Source organism: Uloborus diversus, chromosome 6, assembly GCF_026930045.1.
Source record: "Uloborus diversus isolate 005 chromosome 6, Udiv.v.3.1, whole genome shotgun sequence".
Lineage (NCBI taxonomy): Eukaryota > Metazoa > Arthropoda > Arachnida > Araneae > Uloboridae > Uloborus > Uloborus diversus.
In genome coordinates, this window is record NC_072736.1 from 109,609,574 (window position 1) to 109,628,098 (window position 18,525).

At 31.1% G+C, this 18,525-nt stretch overlaps 1 protein-coding gene across 1 annotated transcript in view; it reads left to right on the top strand.

Annotated features, from left to right (window-relative positions):
• LOC129223808 (coronin-7-like) overlaps positions 1-14,119 on the top strand; it is a 41,791-nt gene extending 27,672 nt beyond the window's left edge. Inside the window, exons 18-25 of the mRNA XM_054858164.1 lie at positions 1,604-1,833; positions 3,878-4,068; positions 4,820-4,958; positions 5,723-5,929; positions 6,689-6,824; positions 8,516-8,646; positions 9,568-9,654; positions 11,782-14,119. Of these exons, the coding sequence (XP_054714139.1) occupies positions 1,604-1,833; positions 3,878-4,068; positions 4,820-4,958; positions 5,723-5,929; positions 6,689-6,824; positions 8,516-8,646; positions 9,568-9,654; positions 11,782-11,814 (1,154 nt within the window). The 3' untranslated portion in view covers positions 11,815-14,119. The remainder of the gene's footprint in view (positions 1-1,603; positions 1,834-3,877; positions 4,069-4,819; positions 4,959-5,722; positions 5,930-6,688; positions 6,825-8,515; positions 8,647-9,567; positions 9,655-11,781) is intronic.
• Positions 14,120-18,525: the final 4,406 nt, after the last annotated feature.

Genomic DNA, 18,525 nt, shown 5'->3' on the forward strand with positions numbered 1-18,525 from the left:
TCGAAATTGACTGTTGCCGCAATTATGAATTCAATTTTCGCAAGTGAAATTCTATAACGATGTCAAAATAATTATATCTCATTACATAATTTTAATTGTTTTTTATATTTACATGCAAATGTTGTGTATTCTTGCTGTACTGAAATCAATCAATACTTTGGATATTAAGATAAATAAATACCTTTGTGCTGAACAGTAAAGTAAGACAAAACAACTTTAGAAGAAGCACAAATTTGCAAATTACAGCAGACACGCGTTTCGGCGTTACAGGGAACGCCTTTTTTAGTGCAAAAAATAATGAGTTTATGGATGAAAAGGCATCCGACAAAAGCCAAGAGCAGATAAGCATGCAGCTTAAAAGATAAAAACAGCGGATTAGCCAAACATCAATGACAAAGTTATTAAACCGATCAGGAACCAATAGGAATGCAAGCAAAGGCCAAGAGCTTTCTCTTAGGTACGAAACCCAGAAAGAAAGAATTCAATTGGACAAAGATTAAGCCGAAGCTTAAACAAAAAGAAAAGAAATTGTCAGTAACCGTGAACCGCAAGAAAGGAAAAGCTGAATGGAAAACCATGAAATAAAATAAGCAGAAACAAAAGATATTCGAAAAAAGGAAAAATGGCAAGACTAAAGAGATGGGCATCTTTTAATTGCATTAATTAGCCTTCTTCACCTTGGTGCTAGATTCTAAAATTTCAATCTAATTGCATCTAAATCTTCAATTGTCGTATTGAGTAATTGAAAATGGATTTGGTAAAATCAAGCTTTAAACACGTCACAAAATTTTCGGCTAGGGGCCACAACTCTCTTACTGATATTTTATTCCATTCTTTGCATAAGGATTTCTTTAGGAATTCCAAGGTTTTATGAGGTTTAGCACTCACCCTTATCTCCAAGACCTTACATTGTTGAACGGCATCAACGACCCCAATCTGTAATGGTTTGGGGTGGGATATGTGCTAGTGGGAAAACACCACTTGTTTTTGTTGATCAGGGGATAAAATTAATCTAGAAACATATTGCAAACTCATTTTGGAAGATATTGTCTTACTTTGGTCACAAAAGTTTTTTGGAAACAAAAGATGGGCTTTTTAACAGGATGCTGCACCTGCACACAAAACAAAGACACTCAAGATTGGTGTACTACACATTTTGCGGACTTCACTGGAGCTCAAGAATGGCCACTGTATTCCCCAGATTTGAACCCAATTGGATTATTCTGTTTGATCCACCTTGGAGACAAGAGTGTGTGCTAAACCTCATAAAACATTGGCATCCGTAAAGAAATTTTTATGCAATAAATGAGATAAAATATCAGTGAGTTGTGGCTCATAGCCGAAAATTTTGTAACAGGTTTAAAGCTCTGTATTAAGGCCTAAGAATGTCACTTTGAAAATTTGTAAATATATTAGACGAAATAATGTATTCATATTAGTTTTGAAGTTTGGTCCTAATATTTTCATTAGCATTAAAATTAGAATGTATCACGTGTGTCCAAGTTGTTTCTTGTCACCCTGTATGTACGATACACCACCATTCATGTTTTTTTCCCTTTTTTCATTCAGTGACCACAAATAATAATTATTTCTTTATGATTAGGTTGTGACTCTGGAGATATTCAAATTTGGACAGTACCTGAAGAAGGTTTGAAGTGTAAAATGGAAGACGCATCAGTAGTCTTTAAAGCTCACTCAGAAAAAGTTAATATTGTAAAATTTCATCCTTGTGCTCAAAACGTAATTGCCACTGCATCATCAGATCTATCTATTCGTATATGGGATTTAACGTCTTTAGAAGAGAAAATATGGCTCTCTGGACATAAAGATCAAGTAAGATTACATTTGCAAAAGTTTGTCTTATCAAAAATTTTGACACTAATATTATAACATGAGTTCATGTTTTATCTTAATTTATCAAAATTGCTCATGCAAATCTAACTGGCTTGACTTAATTAAGCGAATGACAATACAGGGCGTGACTTAAAATTCTAATACTATTCATGTAAACAAGATTAAGCATATTGCTACATCTGCACTTAGCATGAATTTGCTTTCTTATATCTTGATTGAAAAATTTACTACAAATTTTATCATCTATGGTTGAGATGCTTTGTTGAACCTAAGTTTTTTTGTGGAATATGATCTTGTATGCTCATCTTTGAAACACATGTGGTCAAATATTTGTTCTGGGTGAATTAAAGCAAATTTATTTAGGTAGCATTTATTTTTACAAGCCTCAAGAGAGATTGTAGATGATCGAATCTAATTGGCTAGAGAGAGAATTTCAGAACAGTACAGCAACTCCTGTTCTTCAACCAATTAAGTTTTAAAAAAAAATAGCTGATCTGATGAATAACTATCAAGAAGTCAGTCAAAAATATTCCCCACATTCTCTTTTATCACCACCAAATAGTGTTACATAGGTGTGATTTTATGTTTGACATTTCATAGTTTCAGCTTCATGTAATTCTAGTCTGTGCTATGTACAAAAATTGCATTAATGTTTTTTATTTTGCTGTAAAGCAGCAAAATATTAGATTTTGATTATTACTTGTGCATGTACAGGGTGGTGGGGAGAGGCACTCCATTAATAAACCACTTAAGTCCCCCCCCCTGTCTAATGGGGGCTGTGTTTTTAGGCTATTTAGCCTTTAGCAGACCTAGTGCGATCCCCCGATATGGCATCCTGTCTTTCATGTGCCACCATTAAGACGCAGATGTCAATGACATGGATAATTTGGATGCCCCGTTTCCACCAGATAGAGGCACCTGGGCTCTCTTTTGATTCGAAATTGCACTAGGAATTCTAATTTTGCCAAAGGAGTTCTAAACCAAATGAATCTTCTGTTTAACTTTCTAAACCAAATGAATCGTTTTTCATCCAAATGAATGAAAGACCCAAGGGATCTTTTACATGCTGCATAATCATACGACATAAGCACTGATGATTTTCTGCATCTCGAAAATCCACCGACTGGCCACCCCAGATCAGAACCTGGGTCCACAGACGTAGAAGGCCAGAGCCTCACTATCCCCCCACCAGCTGGCTTCAAGTTACTAAAGTAGCAAAGTATTCTGATAATATTTACACATGAAAATGTTTCAAATAAATTAGACCAATTTTTAGTTGGTAAGGTTACTCTTATGTCAATTTAGAGAAAAAACCATAAAGTGCTATTTTTACTTGCTGCTGAAAATGATGTTTCTGATTTAGCTTTCAGGATACAGAATCAGAATTTGTGTTAATTTGATGATACCAATTTTTATTTCTGCAGCTATTAAACTGATGGAATTTAATCAGTGTGTTTATTCCTAACTAGCAGATTTGTAATTTTTTTTTTTTTTTTTTTGAACCAGGAATCAAATTTATAAATTATTATTGTACTATTGAATTGCAGAACTTTTTCAGTCACCATTTTTTAGATTAAGCTGAAACTGTATCCATGTAGAATTTCTTTTGCTATTTCAAAATGAATTGCATGTACAGTAAAACCCCTCCTAACGGACACCCCTCTTATGCGGACAATTTTTAATTCCCTAGTTCCAATGCAAATAACATTATTAAACCCCTGTTCTGCGGACACCTCTCTATTGGGCAGAAAAAAATTTGTCCCGTTAGTGTCCGCATTAGAGGGTTTTTACTGTACTTATGTAACTCTTGATACTTCTTCGCTCTTTTTTGCTTACTCATTGGCTCTTGTACATTTTGTTTTCTTCATAGTTTGTGTGCAGGTTGCTTTTTAAAATGTGTTTGTAATCAGAATGGAACAATTGTTTGAGATTTTAGATATGTTTAAGAAATAGTTAACATGTTTAAATTTTAATTGAAAGCATATGTTATTTTGAAAACAAATTTTATGATTGTAAATTTTAGATACTGAACTTTGCTTGGAGTTCTGATGGCCGTTTTCTTGCTTCTGTTAGCAAAGATCAAAAAGTTCGACTTTATGATCCTCGTTCTTCTTCTCAACCAATAAAAGAAGGAACTGGTCCTCAAGGAACTCGAGGAGCAAGGGTAGCCTGGGTGTTGAATGATGCGTATTTTGTTGTGTCTGGATTTAGCAAGTATGATCTGTATTGTTTTGCATAGATTTTAAATTTAGCATTTTTAACATTGCTATTTTGCTGACTTTCATTTTAATGACTTGTTTTATTTTGACTGGCAAAACTGATGGGACAGTTGCTATTAATATAAACCATATAGGACCCCAAATTCAGCAACCGCAGGACCAGTGCAATTGCAGAATTCAAAATTTGTTTAGTTGGTATTTTAGAAGGTTTATCAACTTACATTTGCTATAACTGTTGCACATGCTTGATTAAAATCAATTCATTTAGTTCAAGAAATGGTGCTCTAAGTTGTAGAATTAATGTATCTATGCGCTGAATTTTGCGAAGAAAATTTCCAAAACAACACAAAAATATCTAGATATTTTTCTGCTTTTGTTCAACGCTTTTCTCTTAACATAGAAAAAATAAATGCTAGAACATTCTGATATAATTTTATTCTCGTAGCCCAATTATTTGAAAAGTGCTGGAAACAACAAATTCTGGATTTGCCAATTTTCTGTATTGAGTGAAAATTTGAATTCATATTTAAAAAGGTGTGTGTGGATGAAGCTACACGAAAAAAAGATATTTTCTAGTTTTTCTGTTTTTTTCTCTTTTAACAATAAATATACAAATGAATAAAAGTAAACAAATATAGAAATAAAAATAATCCTCTTTTTTTGCTATTTATGTAGTGATTCTAACAGGATTAGAAACATTCTCAGTATTTTTTATGGTGGTAAGTTTGTTTATTTTTTGTTTCTAGAGTTTCTGAAAGACAAATATATCTATATGATATAAAAGATATTACCAATCCCATAGCCGATATTGGAATAGATGTCAGTCCAGCAACTTTAGTTCCATTCTATGACAGTGATAGTTCAACTTTATTTTTAAGTGGGAAGGTGAGTTGTATCTCAGCACAATATTCTAATTTTGTCAAGTCTGTATTACAATGTGTGTATGAAATCCGGCATTCTATAAAAGCGCCTGAGACTGGCGTTCAATACTCTACTGGTTTATTGTGCAGATTTGGTAACGAAAAATGTCATCTGCTGTTAAATTCTCTCTTAAAAGCTACAAGTATATTCTTTTCTATGCAAGTCAGGTGTGTAAGTCTTCCATCTTTTTAAAAAATACAAAGCAGAATGAGATGGAACAAAACATAAGATAAAAAATAATAAATAATCAGTAAATAAGATAATTTTGCTTTTCCATTTGTTTTTTATGATCATATGTAAGAGAAAACTGCTACTCATTGAAAAAAAAGTTCTTAAATTAAGTGAAAGATGTTATAATTTTATTTCTTAAATATCATAATTCTTCAGTGCAGTTATCAATATTTTCTACTTTTGAGCACTTTTCATAGAAAATAAGTTATTATTTTTTAAAGTAAAAGTTCTGTAGTCAATCCTTTCATATATTTAAAAACTAAATATAGGACACATCCTCTTTCTGTTTGAAAAATTTTGAATTTTGCAACTTTATCCCTGATGCTATTTCTGAATTGTTAGTCCTTTGTTCAAAAACTAAAAATGTATTAATGTAAAACCATATGCATTTTTGACTCTAAACATCATATGCTGCAATTTTTTGTTCTCATTTTTATATTAAGTTTTACTTATGAATCTGGGGAGTGTTTCATTTGTGTCATTTCTTTGTATTTTAGGGAGATTCTGTTGTATTTGCATATGAAGTAGCTACAGATAGTCCTTATTTTCACCCATTATCTCATTATAAATGTAGTAATCCTCATCAAGCACTGTCATTTTTGCCAAAATGTGTTTGCAATGTGAGAGAAGTAGAATTTGCAAGGACCATACGTTTAACTCCATGTACTATAGAGCCCATGTCATTCCATGTTCCTCGATTAAGGGTAAGAATTTTAGTATGTGATGAGTTTTTGAAGTTGAATTGAAAATTTCTATGTTTTTTATTTTATTTATTTATTTATTTATTTTCAACATTTGTTGTTCAGGTGACTTTATCATTAGCATGCAGATTTCATCTATAATTTAAATCAAAATTTGCTAAATTCCTAAGAATAAAAATTATTATTGGGAATCATATGTCCCCTCCCCCCTCCTTGTTTTATTTTTCTCCATGTATTGAAAATAACCAATGGTGTAAGGTAGTTAGCTTTCTGTTATTGCATAAATGGCTTTCTATTTCTTCAATTTTCATATTAAATCAATGTTTCAGTGTTAGTTATCTTCATTACACATTGTCATGATTACTTTTATTTATTTACTTTTGTAATATTATGGTTATGAATTTTTTCATGCATTAGTAATTAAAAATTTTATTCATAAAGAGCAGTATTTTCCGAATGAAAGTTATCACTTGATGTGTCAAACTGTTTTTATGCAAAAGTTTTTTTTAAATTACTATTAATTTTAATTTGCCACATTATAGGTTTTAGGTGTTAAACATATACCAGTTTCTACAAACTGAAGAAAATGCTCTTAGGGTTTAAGTTATTATCTGCTTATATTTAAAAAAAAAAAAAATCAAAAATTAACTCATGATGAAAACATCTCTAATATTTTTATTTTATAGTTTATCAAATTCTAGTAATTTAATCCTAGGTTCTAAATCAATATATCATTAATTTTGATTTTTCTTTCATGACTAGTCGGAATTCTTTCAAGATGATTTGTTTCCACCTACACGTAAAACCTGGGTACCTTCTCAAACTAGTTCTGAATGGTTTTCAGGCATCAACAGACCTGCAGAAGTTATCAGCTTGAAACCAGATGATATGACTCTTTGTAAGAAAAATATTTATTAAATTTACATAAAATCACATAATTTACAGCTGGCATAATTTTTCAGCATAATTTTGACATGCAATATTCTTATTTATTCTGTATAGCATAAAGTGAAAAGCATAATGTATGATTATTAAATTGCAACGGTTCATTCACAACCCTATTCAATTCATTTTAAAATATTAAGAAATTTATAAAATTATTTAATTGTTATATTTTTAATAACTTTCCTAAAGTTAGTAATTAAGATTTAACTTTATTTTTTATAATCTGAAATGTTTCATACTTCATACAAATGTGAAAGCTTTTTTAAGACTAGTAATCTATAAACTGTGGTTATGTCTGAAGGGCATCCTGAAAGTGATGTTGCTATTATGTGCCTCAGAATCAACCCATTTCTTGTCTTATGTTTTTTTTTTTTTTACATTCATGATGATATTTTATCAGTGGCATAGTGTTAGACAGGAAGGTGGAAATGAGGGCTATAACAAATCCCCCATGAGGGATTAAAATTACTCTCATATTTATGTATGTATCAATAACAGTTGCCTAAATGAAAAATTAGCAGGTTGAATAAAAAGAATACCTTAATTAGATTGAAAAGAAATCACCACAGACATTGTAACATAGGTTTCATTTTTTTAGCTGTAGGCTATAGCCATTGTGATCATGGTTGATTTTTGAAGACCTCCACAGTTTCCTTCACTTCATCTTCCAATTGAAAGTTTTACCTGTATAATGCTCTCTTAAGTGGCCAAAAAATGAAGGGGCCCCAGGGCAACAAATCTGAACTGTATGGCGAGTGTGTAAACTGTTGTCAACAGAATTTGTTTAAAGTGGTTGATCATGATAATCACTCGACCAGGTCTGGGCAGATTCGATATTGTTTGCCACCCTGCCGTAAAATTTGGATCTCATATGAGACAGTGAGAAGCAAAGGGATGTAAGTGGCAAAATTAAAAATTTGGAGATAGTCTGCACAAATGGTAGGTGAATCTCTCCTCTGTTTTGGGGCAAGAGATAGTACTAGTAGCCCTAGTAGGTGCTGTTATGCAGCATGAGTTAGAAAAAACTTTTCAATGAAAGCCTACCAAGGACCTTATCTTAAAACTGTTTACTCAAAACTTAAAAATGTCCACTTACATCCCTTTGCGTCCACCACTGACTGCCACCATTCACCAATAGATGTGTTCAGTATGCTCACCTTCCGCAATCATAAACCCTAATCCCAAGCCTTGTTCAAACCTTGATTTATCTACGCTTAGCATGAGTTAATTTTCAATCAATCATCTCTTCCTCCAATAGGTTTCATTGTTGAACACCAGATGCAGGGCATGTTTCCTTACTCCCTTTATATTCTTGTTCAATGGAGCTGTTATAACTGCAGTCACTCTGACCAAATCGCAAGTGTCCACTTTTCATTTGGGCTACCCCAAATGAAACACACAAAGGCACTACTAATCAGATGTAAACAACAAATGTAATCAAATGTTTTCTGTCTTTTAAAAATGCTTATTTTATACTTATTCAACAGTTTTATTGATTATATATAATAATAATGCATATAATGCTTGCTCATTTTATGTATCTTCATAATTTGAATTGTAAAAATTGTACAAGAAATTTAAATATTTTCATACAAATATAAATGTTTAAAAAAGTACCCTAAATTGTTTTTTTCCTTCTGGTAGTAAGTGATGCACCTCCACCAGTAAAAGCAACTCCAAAGTCACAGCCATCACCCAGTATTGTATTTGAAGGTGAAGTTGCATTAGCGAGTTCATTAGCATTTTTGCAAAACAGTAAAGAAAAAGAAGAAAAGGTTTGTTTATAATTGTTTATTTAACTTCAATAAAATAATCTTAATAACAGTATCATTGGCTTTATAAAAATAACTTTTGTTTAAAAATTCAGTGTTGCACACAATGTATGCAATAGATGTTTACTTAACTGACTGCTAATGCTCTTAACTCCTAACAATTTAAGAATTTAGAATGTTAAAATGCATAGTACACATTACAACCCTAAGGCAAGTTTGATATTAACCACTTGACTACAGCTATGCATGATCCTACATGCGTAACGACAGCTTAGTAAACTCCATACTAAGTGTCCATTTTTCCCTATGCACATAAGAGAATCATATCGTTGCAATTGTAATAACGTTTGCTTACGTCTTGTAGGGGAGATATGTTTTTTTCCATAGGACTCATTTGGACACTTAAAACCAATAGCATACCCGAAACATTCAATCGCAGAAGGAGGGGCAATAGATATGATTCACGTGGACAATTAGAACCCCAATAGCATATCAAAAACATTCGTTTCAGGAAAAAAGGTCGATAGAACTGATTATCTATGAGTTTTTTCCTTTTTGTTGTTTTGTTAGTGTTCAGAGTAAATGCATGTTTTTTGTTAGAGATTTACCAATTTTAAGACTACTTGAGTGTTTTTGCTTTGAATTTAATTTGAGAATTTGAATTAAATATGGGTAATATGGATATTAGCTTGATGTATCTTCAAATTGATTGAACACAAACCTAATGTTGATATTTAAAAAAATAACTTTGTTAAATTGCTGAGGATTTACAAGAAACTGGAAATTAAAAAGTGTAGAAAATGTAATGCAAATATTGTGTATGAGTTATGTATGGATTACTATTTTTATTGATTTTAGTTTAACAAGAGTGGTATTTTTGCTTGTAAAAAATATAATTTCATTCTTTTTTTTAAATTTACATAGATTGTTCAGTCAATGCTTTCTCAGTGTGAATTGGTGGAAGACAGTCTCCCACAAGAAGCATTTGAAGGGGTTGATCCTGATGAATGGGTAATTTATTTCTGAATTGCTAATAACATTAAAAAATGCATTCATCATTTATTACCATAGCTGCCAACATGCCAACTTAAAACATCTTACAATGTAGGCGGTGGCTATATTTCTATGCTTTTTTGACCATTATAAAGCAAAGTATTAAAATTTAAAGTATTATAATATGTTCAAGTCCTTCCCTTTACTTGATCTCTGTGCTCTTATAAGCAAATAATAATAATAATAAATAAATTTAAAAATAAGTAAATAAATAAACTTTTATTTCTTTGAACTTAAACTTTGGAAAGTTGCTGACTTCGCAGCTTTAAAAATTGTCTCTCAAAAACTGGTTCAAAACAGTAGTTTTTCTGCAAGTTCTTACAGATTAAAATGTTCTGTGCTGTTATCCAATAAAGAAGTGCGCAGTTCTGTCCTAGTCTTTCTCACGCTACTAAGTACTCTTTCGCTCTCTGCATTGCTATGAGGGATTTTTAGAATAGATAGCATTGTAAAAAGAGAGCCTTTTGTACTTCAGTGATATCCGTACTGCAAACTGAGCAAAATGCAAAGTGTGGTCCTTTTTATGATTTGAGGATTCTAGGATAATCTTTCGAATAACATTTCAGAAATATCTGGTCATATTTCTTAGCTTTAGACATTTTCACTTAAATGAATAGCTAACTTTTGAATACCACATGTGATTCTCATATCAAACACATCCCTGCGCATGAGAATAGCCAGACAGAATGCCTCATGTGCAATGTGTAACGAGTCAGAGAGTTATGCTGGGGCCAGGCCCTTCAATTGAACGTCGCTGGAAAACCCCACCAATAATGTTGATACTTTCTACCTGCTTGAACGTAAAACTGCTGAACCGTTCTGTGCAGAACTGCTTTGCCAACCGAGATATCGTGCCAAATGTTGGCTTCAAACGAAAGTCTTTAGGGGACGAGTAGCACAGAGAATAATAGAAGAGTTTTTGCGCTTTTCAACGTCTTTTACATAACGCCTTTTACATAATGCCTTAAAAGGGTTGCTCTGAAAAGTGCTGGAACTAAAAGGAATCTTCAACCATTTGCAATTTGTCATAAAATTAAAATCAAAAACCTAAAAATCGTACAAATGTCATAAGACCGTACGATCCTACAAAACGTCCAAAAATCTTACAATGTACGGCTAAATCGTACAAGTTAGCACTTATGTATTACAATTTTGTTCTCCTATATGTTATACGTTCAAGATTCAAAATAGCGAAAAAATAGGGTTGTTTTTCCACGTTACACCACTATTACTTTGCTTTTCCTAAAGAATCCCAGGCATGAGATTCTTCAGGCTGTTGTCTGAATTTCAAAAACTTTTTTTCTTTGTGTGTATAATTATAAGACTTATAACCATTTAAAAGGTTTTAAACTTTGCTCATATTTTTTTCTTTTTTATAAACTTAAAATCGCTTCAACCAAGGTAAATTTATCCAGAATTGTACTGTAAATTTTACCTATCTTAAGCTCTGCCAGGTTTTTGAAAATGATCTTCAATAAGCTACTGTTTTGTTTACTGAACAACGTTGGATGATTGGGAAAAATATTTTAACAAACATTTATGTATATCTTCAAAAAGTTTTATTTTATATACCTTAAAAGTATACCTGAACAGGGGCGTAGCTAAGGGGGGGGTTTTGGGGACAACCCCCCCCCCCCCGAAAAGTTAGTCTCAAAAAAAAAGAGAGAAAAAGAAGAGAGAAGAGAAAGAAAAAAAAAGAAGAAAAGGAAAAAATTCCAAGCGATTATATATATATATATATATATATATATATATAAGAAGTAACCCCCCCCCCCCCCCGAAAGTCGGGTCTAGCTACGCCACTGTACCTGAATTGTTTAGCTTTATAATATATGGTATAGTTCCCCCCCTCCCCTCTTTTGCAAAATTTGGGGTTTATGTGTTTTTAAGATTTTTTGCATGCATTATACTCTTATGGCTTAAGTCCTTGCTTTAAGATTTTAAAGCAAAATGTTAAAAAATAAAATCTCTAGCGCATATATTTTTTTAAAATGTAAGTTAATGTCTTCTAAGTTTTGTATTTCAGTTCTTTTTTTACTTTGCATGAAACATCAAATTTATGAACTGTATTTTTTTTTTATCCAGGAAGAAGAAAAGGATCAAACACAAACAAAATGAGTTCATTAATAGGTTGTTTGCATTCCTAAATTTTTAAATTAAATCATGACAATTTTATTTATTATTTAAAGTTGATTGTTTTATGAATTTTAATATGCATTATCATGTACTGTAAATAGTGATTAATGCCATATGATTTGTATATATTAATTTGTATATTTATACTTTTGTTATTTGTTTGAACCATGACTTTTTGCCATACATAATTACCAGACCACATTTTGCCAAACATTAGTACAAAATGCTGCTAAGCACAACCTTGTATCAAAAAACTTTACTTGCTTGGGACCATAATTTTAAAATTTTTGATGCTAAATATAATTCATAATCACTATACATAGGTTTTTATCAAATATGAATCAATGCTGCTGGTAATATTTTACGTGCAAGGACTCTGAAAAATGTAATTTTAAAATTCTTTATACAAAGAAATTATTTCATACACATAAGTTGGCAAGCTTCATCATTTTATCTAAGCGTTGTTATTACATCTGCTTTGTTATGTGTTAAGTTTTTATAATTATATTTTAATTACTCGGAATCAAAAATTATTTTTTAAGTAATTGTTTTATCAAAGATTGAGTTTTAAAAATTGTAACTACATTTAAATAATAAATACTATGTCTTCGTTCACAACAAAGAGGCTTATGACAAAAATTTTCTGTTGTAATCTTTTTAGTTGTTTCATCATAAAAAGTGGTATTTCAAAATGAATTTTTCTTTATTTACAATGAATTTCATTAACTGGACTTATACTCATTCATAATATTTACAATTTACTGGCATTTCACCTACTAGAAACCTGCAGTAATATTTTTATTGTTTTCCAATTAACCCATTTTATCCCACTGTCCTATTTAAAGGACAGCAGACGGTTTAATCAATCTTTAAAAATAACATTCTTCTCAAACTTAAGAAAAATAAATAAATTGGTATAAAATGAGTTAAATAAAGCACTTTTAAATTTTTAGGTAAAAATATTTCATTAAACAAATTGTTAGGAGTTTAAATGGCTTCTGTCTGCCAGCAAAATTAAATTAAGGTATTTCTTACTTCAATATTATTGTTATTTTATATTTTTAATGATAATCAAGCAATGTTCCCGGCAATAAAGTTCTGCTTTGCCCTTTTTATTCTCATAATTATATTTGATATAATGGATATCTAAAGAAAATAAGGAAGAAATATAACCTTACAACATGAAAAAAAAAAAAAAAAAAGCAATTAATGCTTTACTTTTTTAATTTTCTGCAAATTACTAAAAGGGCATTAGAAAAATTTGTTGAAATTTAAAATATGAAAATTGTTTTTGAGGTGTTTTAGCCTCCAAGAATGTATTACCTTGCTGAAAGGGGGGGAAAATCTATGGGATGCCACAAGATGACCGTTTTCCCACATGATTGCTCATTTTTTGTATGTACTTCGAAAATTTGTGTTATTTATTTTGTTGTTTTATTGTGTATCACTAAGTGATTAATAGTCATTTGTTTGCTTTTTTTATATTTACATAAAATTCTAAATTTAAATATATCATGATATAAAACTATTAACCAGCAAATAAACAGCTTTTGTATCATGAAAATGTCTTTAAGTAAGGAAATGTCGATTTAATGTTTTTAGTGTTGTAACATCCAAAAGAAAATGAATATTTTCCTTAAAATAATCTGGACATAGTCTCATTTAAATACTTTCCTGTTTGTGTTCATGAACTGTGCTCATGAATATTGATAAACTTAAAATTTTGTTTCATAACTTGAATGCTTGTTTATTTCATTCCAACATTGTACCATATGTAAATCAGATTTTGTAAGAGAAATGAATTTTAATAAGCAGTATTTTTAAAGATTTTATTTTTTGTTACATTATTTCTGAATGGAGAAGTGATATAATACCTTTCAAGTTTTTTTATTTTAAACATTCTTTATATTTCCTTGTAGAGTGAGTGTGTAATATGTGTTAAGAGTATGTCAGATGTAAAAAAAACTTATATGCAAAATGAATTTTTAATTTTTTACATATAGAATTCTTTTATAATATACACATAAAAAAAGTTATTTGCTGCATTCTTTTTTCAGTTAAATGATTATCTAAATAGGAAAATAATTTTAGTTATTGTAGTAATATTTTGGTTTCTTTTAAATTATTATTGAAAATGATATGACTAAATCAATATAGGCTTTTAAATAATGGATTCTACACTGTAACTAGGACAAATGTTATATTATTATTCCACTTGTAGTAAAAATTGGAAACTTAGCTTGTGAAAACTTGCATTTTAAATTATAATAAAATAAAAATTTTAATTACTTTATTCTGTTCTATTCTTTATTTTCAACCAATATGTAACAAAAAAATATTAATTTGAATTTTGACATCTTGAATTCAAATTATGTTTTTCGCAATCACGAGTGTGTGTGTTTTGTGTATGTGTGTGTGTGTGCGATTGTATAGGTGTGTGTATGTGTAGGTGTCTGTATGTATGCATGTGTGTATGTGTAGATGTATGTATGTGTGTGTGTGTATGTGTGTAGGTGTCTCTATGTATGCATGTGTGTATGTGTGTAGATGTATGTATGTGTAGGTGTCTGTATGTATGCATGTGTAGATGTATGTATGTGTGTGTATGTATGTATGCGTTTAAGTGTTGGATATTGACGCAACCTGGAGATGGCTTTCACTAGAGGAGCAGCATCGTGAGGAGCCGGTCGACGGTGATGCTGGCGGGAAAATAAGTTGATAGCACATCAAAACAGTCACATAAAAGCAATAAGCAATCGTGATTGCTCAAAAAAAAAAAAAAAAAAACATAGCATTGAAAAAACTTTTTAGATTTTATCATTTTATGTAGAGTACAGGAGTAAAAGTTTCAAATTGAAAAGGAGGTGTGCCCCAAATCTAATTTTCAAGTTTAAAAAAGAGCAACGTCAAAGAAATTGTGAAAGAATGCCTGTGGCGAGTTTGCCTCCAAAAGACCCCAGAATACCTACAGCCTTGAAATTTTGTACAAAATTACTTCAAGTCTTGGGGGTTTGCACCTGGACCTCTTTCTTTAAATTTTGAACTATTTTTTGCGTAATTAATTTTTTGAGCTAAAATTTCATGTAAATTGCCTATTAGAGGGATGATAGATTTTCCACATTCTTTAACATTCTATGTCATTCAAATGATATTTTTTTCTGCATTAGATTGAGTTTGTTCCAATTTTCTCAATTAATTAGAACAGCAATTACAGTTGAACCTTGATATCTCGAACCTCCTTATCTCGAAACCCTTGATGTCTCGAAAAAACACTTTTCCCCTGCATTTTCTATAAAAACCCCTATGTATTTTCCATAGCTGTCTCGAAATTTATTTTTCGAAACCCTTGATATGTCGAAATTTTTGCACAGAAGCAAGTTTCAATAGTCATTTTTCTTTGGCAATTTTTGTAGTAACACAAGTTCCAGGGACCAGTTTTCATCTCTCTTCTTGGAAACTTTGTAATTGGGGGATTGAAGCAAGATGATAGGGAAGTGTTGGTATGAAAGGGGTGCTGTGTTTTCCCAAGAGTTTAGAATCTTTGTGCATTTCTCTGAAACATGTTGTCCGTTTTGAGGAAAGGAGATTGATTTTTCGCTAGTCAGTTTTCAAGTGAAAACGGAAAATGCGTTCCTAATTTTCATCGTTCTGCTTTTTTAACTCCTACAAAAAGGCTGCTGAAATCTTTTTTGAATGTGGGGAGCTATTAGTTGAAGATAAGAATTTTTAGGTGAAAAACCAAGTTGACATTGTTGTTAATTTCAAATCTAGTAAAATAATGAAGACTACTTTATTGATCGTAATTCAAAGTTGTCTCATAGTACATATATAAATGCATATAGCAAACGTGTGTGTAATTGTGAGAGTTTCTAGTGTAATTTTTTTTAAACCTTGATAACTCAAAAACTCGATATCTCTAATTTTTTCCCTGTTCCGAGAAATTTGAGATATCGAGGTTGTACTGTATACAGGTTTCTATTTTAGCGAAAAGTCCTCAACTCGAGTGGAGCTGAAGAGCAAAATATATTACAAAGAGACCATGAATTTGAAAGCAACTATTCAAACATACAAACTGTCATTTTGCAATGTTCAGGAGCCCCTTAGCTCTTATAGCTGTGCAAGTCGGTACAAGTTGGTTTGGAACCCAGGAAAAGGGGGTTGTTCAAAGCACTTTTTATAATATCTCGGTTATGTATATTTCTATGAAGTTATTTTTTTTTTTTCAGTTCTAATTATGAGCTCTTTAGTTAAATTCTGTTTTCATGGGAGGGATAGGGGGGTTTTCATTTTGTTCCAAACGGAATTCATAACCTGCATCTGTTATTGAAATATAAGGTTAAAGTCTGCCAAAATTTAAGAATAGTCACCAAGCATAAAGGTTTGGCAAGAAATTGAAGGGACCACAAGACTTCACCTACTGCAAAGCGGTTGAAAAGAGTGTTCCATTCTCACTCAAACTCGCTAAATTTGGAGCCTGTTCTTGACATTTGGGCAGACTTTAAGATCTCATATTTTGCTAACGGAGACACAAGGGCACATAATTTATGCATCCAAAAACATATTTTACTATGTTCTTTCCAGTGCTATCTATTTAATTTTTTTCATTGTTACACTATTGTATGGTTTCCTGGTTAGAAGAAAGAAAGGTAAAACTTGAAAGAGATGTTTGGTCCACTATATTGGAAATTCCTAAATGTGGGAATTTATAACAAATTATTTAAAGTACATTGGTGATGAGAGCAACTCCTGAGATAAACATTTATTACACTACCTTCCAAAAGTATGAAAAGCATCTCTGATGAAATCTTGTTTTGTAGGTCTTTAATACTTACTTATATTTTGATCTTTGTAACTTATTTTCCATTATTTATTTTTACTCGGCTGAAATCAGTATGTATACAAATACATGTAAAGCTAGTAAATAATCCTTAGATGAAAAAAAAAAAATGCTTCAAGAAAATATTAAATACCCCGGAGAAAAAAACAAACAGCTCCAATTTTCGAAAACTTTCAGGATTTACAAAAAACATCTTAAATTCATTTTGAACGATTTTACCTTTACGTTTAATATTACCAGGGGTCTGGCCTTAAGAAATTTGGGTCCGTTAATGATCCTTCTCAAAAATCCAATCATTCCAAAACGGACTTTCCATAAAATCCCGATCAAACAAAATGGACCCTTCACAAAATTCTGATAAACAAAAACGCATCTTTCACAAATTGTTTATTGAAAGAGCAATTCTCAAATAAAAATGACGCATATTTCCATGCATAAAAACGATAATTTTTGGAACCTTTTTAAAAGTTAAAGGAGGGGGATCAGCTTACACAAAATCTGCTAATTTTGCAAAAAAAAAAAAAAAAAAAATCTGCACTCTTGTGATGCTCCTGCAAGTGATAAATTACTAGGGCCAAATAAATATAATGCTTGTTGTTTGTTTCTTTGAAAGAAAATAACAGCTGGAAGTCTGTTTGGTTTATAATTTTGCTTGTGTTTTTTATGCAGCAGTGTTGTAGTAAACTTCTTTGAAAAGTGTCAACCTTCTCTGAAAAGGGTGTCATAAGCACTTCTCTCCTCCCCCTTCCATCGCTCATGATTTAATAAACAATAATATACAACGAAATAAACTTAGAACTGCAAAGGATAGTAGGGGTGGGGGAAAAATGTGATCGCTTCAAATAGGGTTACCAACTTCAAACTTATCGCCACTTAGCGTCTGGTGGCGCAATGCGCAATGTTTAACCGTTATTTTGGGAGAAAGTTATATGGATGTGATTTTTCGATGCAAAGGTTATAATTAACTAAAAATAAACTCTTTTATTTACCTTTTTTCTTTAGATGCCTAAATTTTGAAAAATGCAATCTTTTTATATTCGATATGAGAATCATATTTTATTCTTTTTTCAAGCTAACTTCGCTTTATTAGGATGCAAATAAATGAAAAGTCTCTTTATTTATGTAACAATGCTTATTTCAAGTTTTTAAAGCGAAATTCCATTTTCTTTTATGAGTCAAAAATTAAAATGCTGAATCAATGTTTTTTTTTTTTTTTTGTTTCACCTGTCTCCAGTTATTATTGATATGTTTATCATTTTGGCTTTTTATGTTTATCAACGGCTTGTAAATTTCTTTTACAAGCCGTTTTTATACTTTTGATGCCTTCACTTTGAGGATTGCTATCTTTTTGCATCGGCTGTGGGAATCTGAATTTTCAATGTTTAGTACGCTTTGTTAAGAGGTAAACAAATAATTTTTTTTTATTTTTGTGAAAATCACCGATTGCATAAGTTTTGAACAAAATTCTGTGCTCTTTAACAGTGTCTTGGGTCAAAAAGTTAAATGCTGAACCCCTGCCTGATTTTTTTTTCTTACAATTATTTTAAATACTATAATACATATAATATTTCTAGTATAATTTAACATAATGTAGAATGATAGATAAATATTGAAACTTGATGGGTGCCTATCTCCCAGCGAGCGATGCCCTCCCCCCCTTCCAATACTAGAAAAACACTCAAGAATAATATTCTCAACAGAAAAGAAGGAAAACACTCAACTTTAAGTGCTAATGATGCAGTTTGCGCCATCTCAAGATTCTGAAATTTTGTTTTTATAAAAAACAAATATAATTTAAAAATAACTTATTGATTTTTCACAAAATTATTCAATTTTTCACCAAAAACATACCCTGT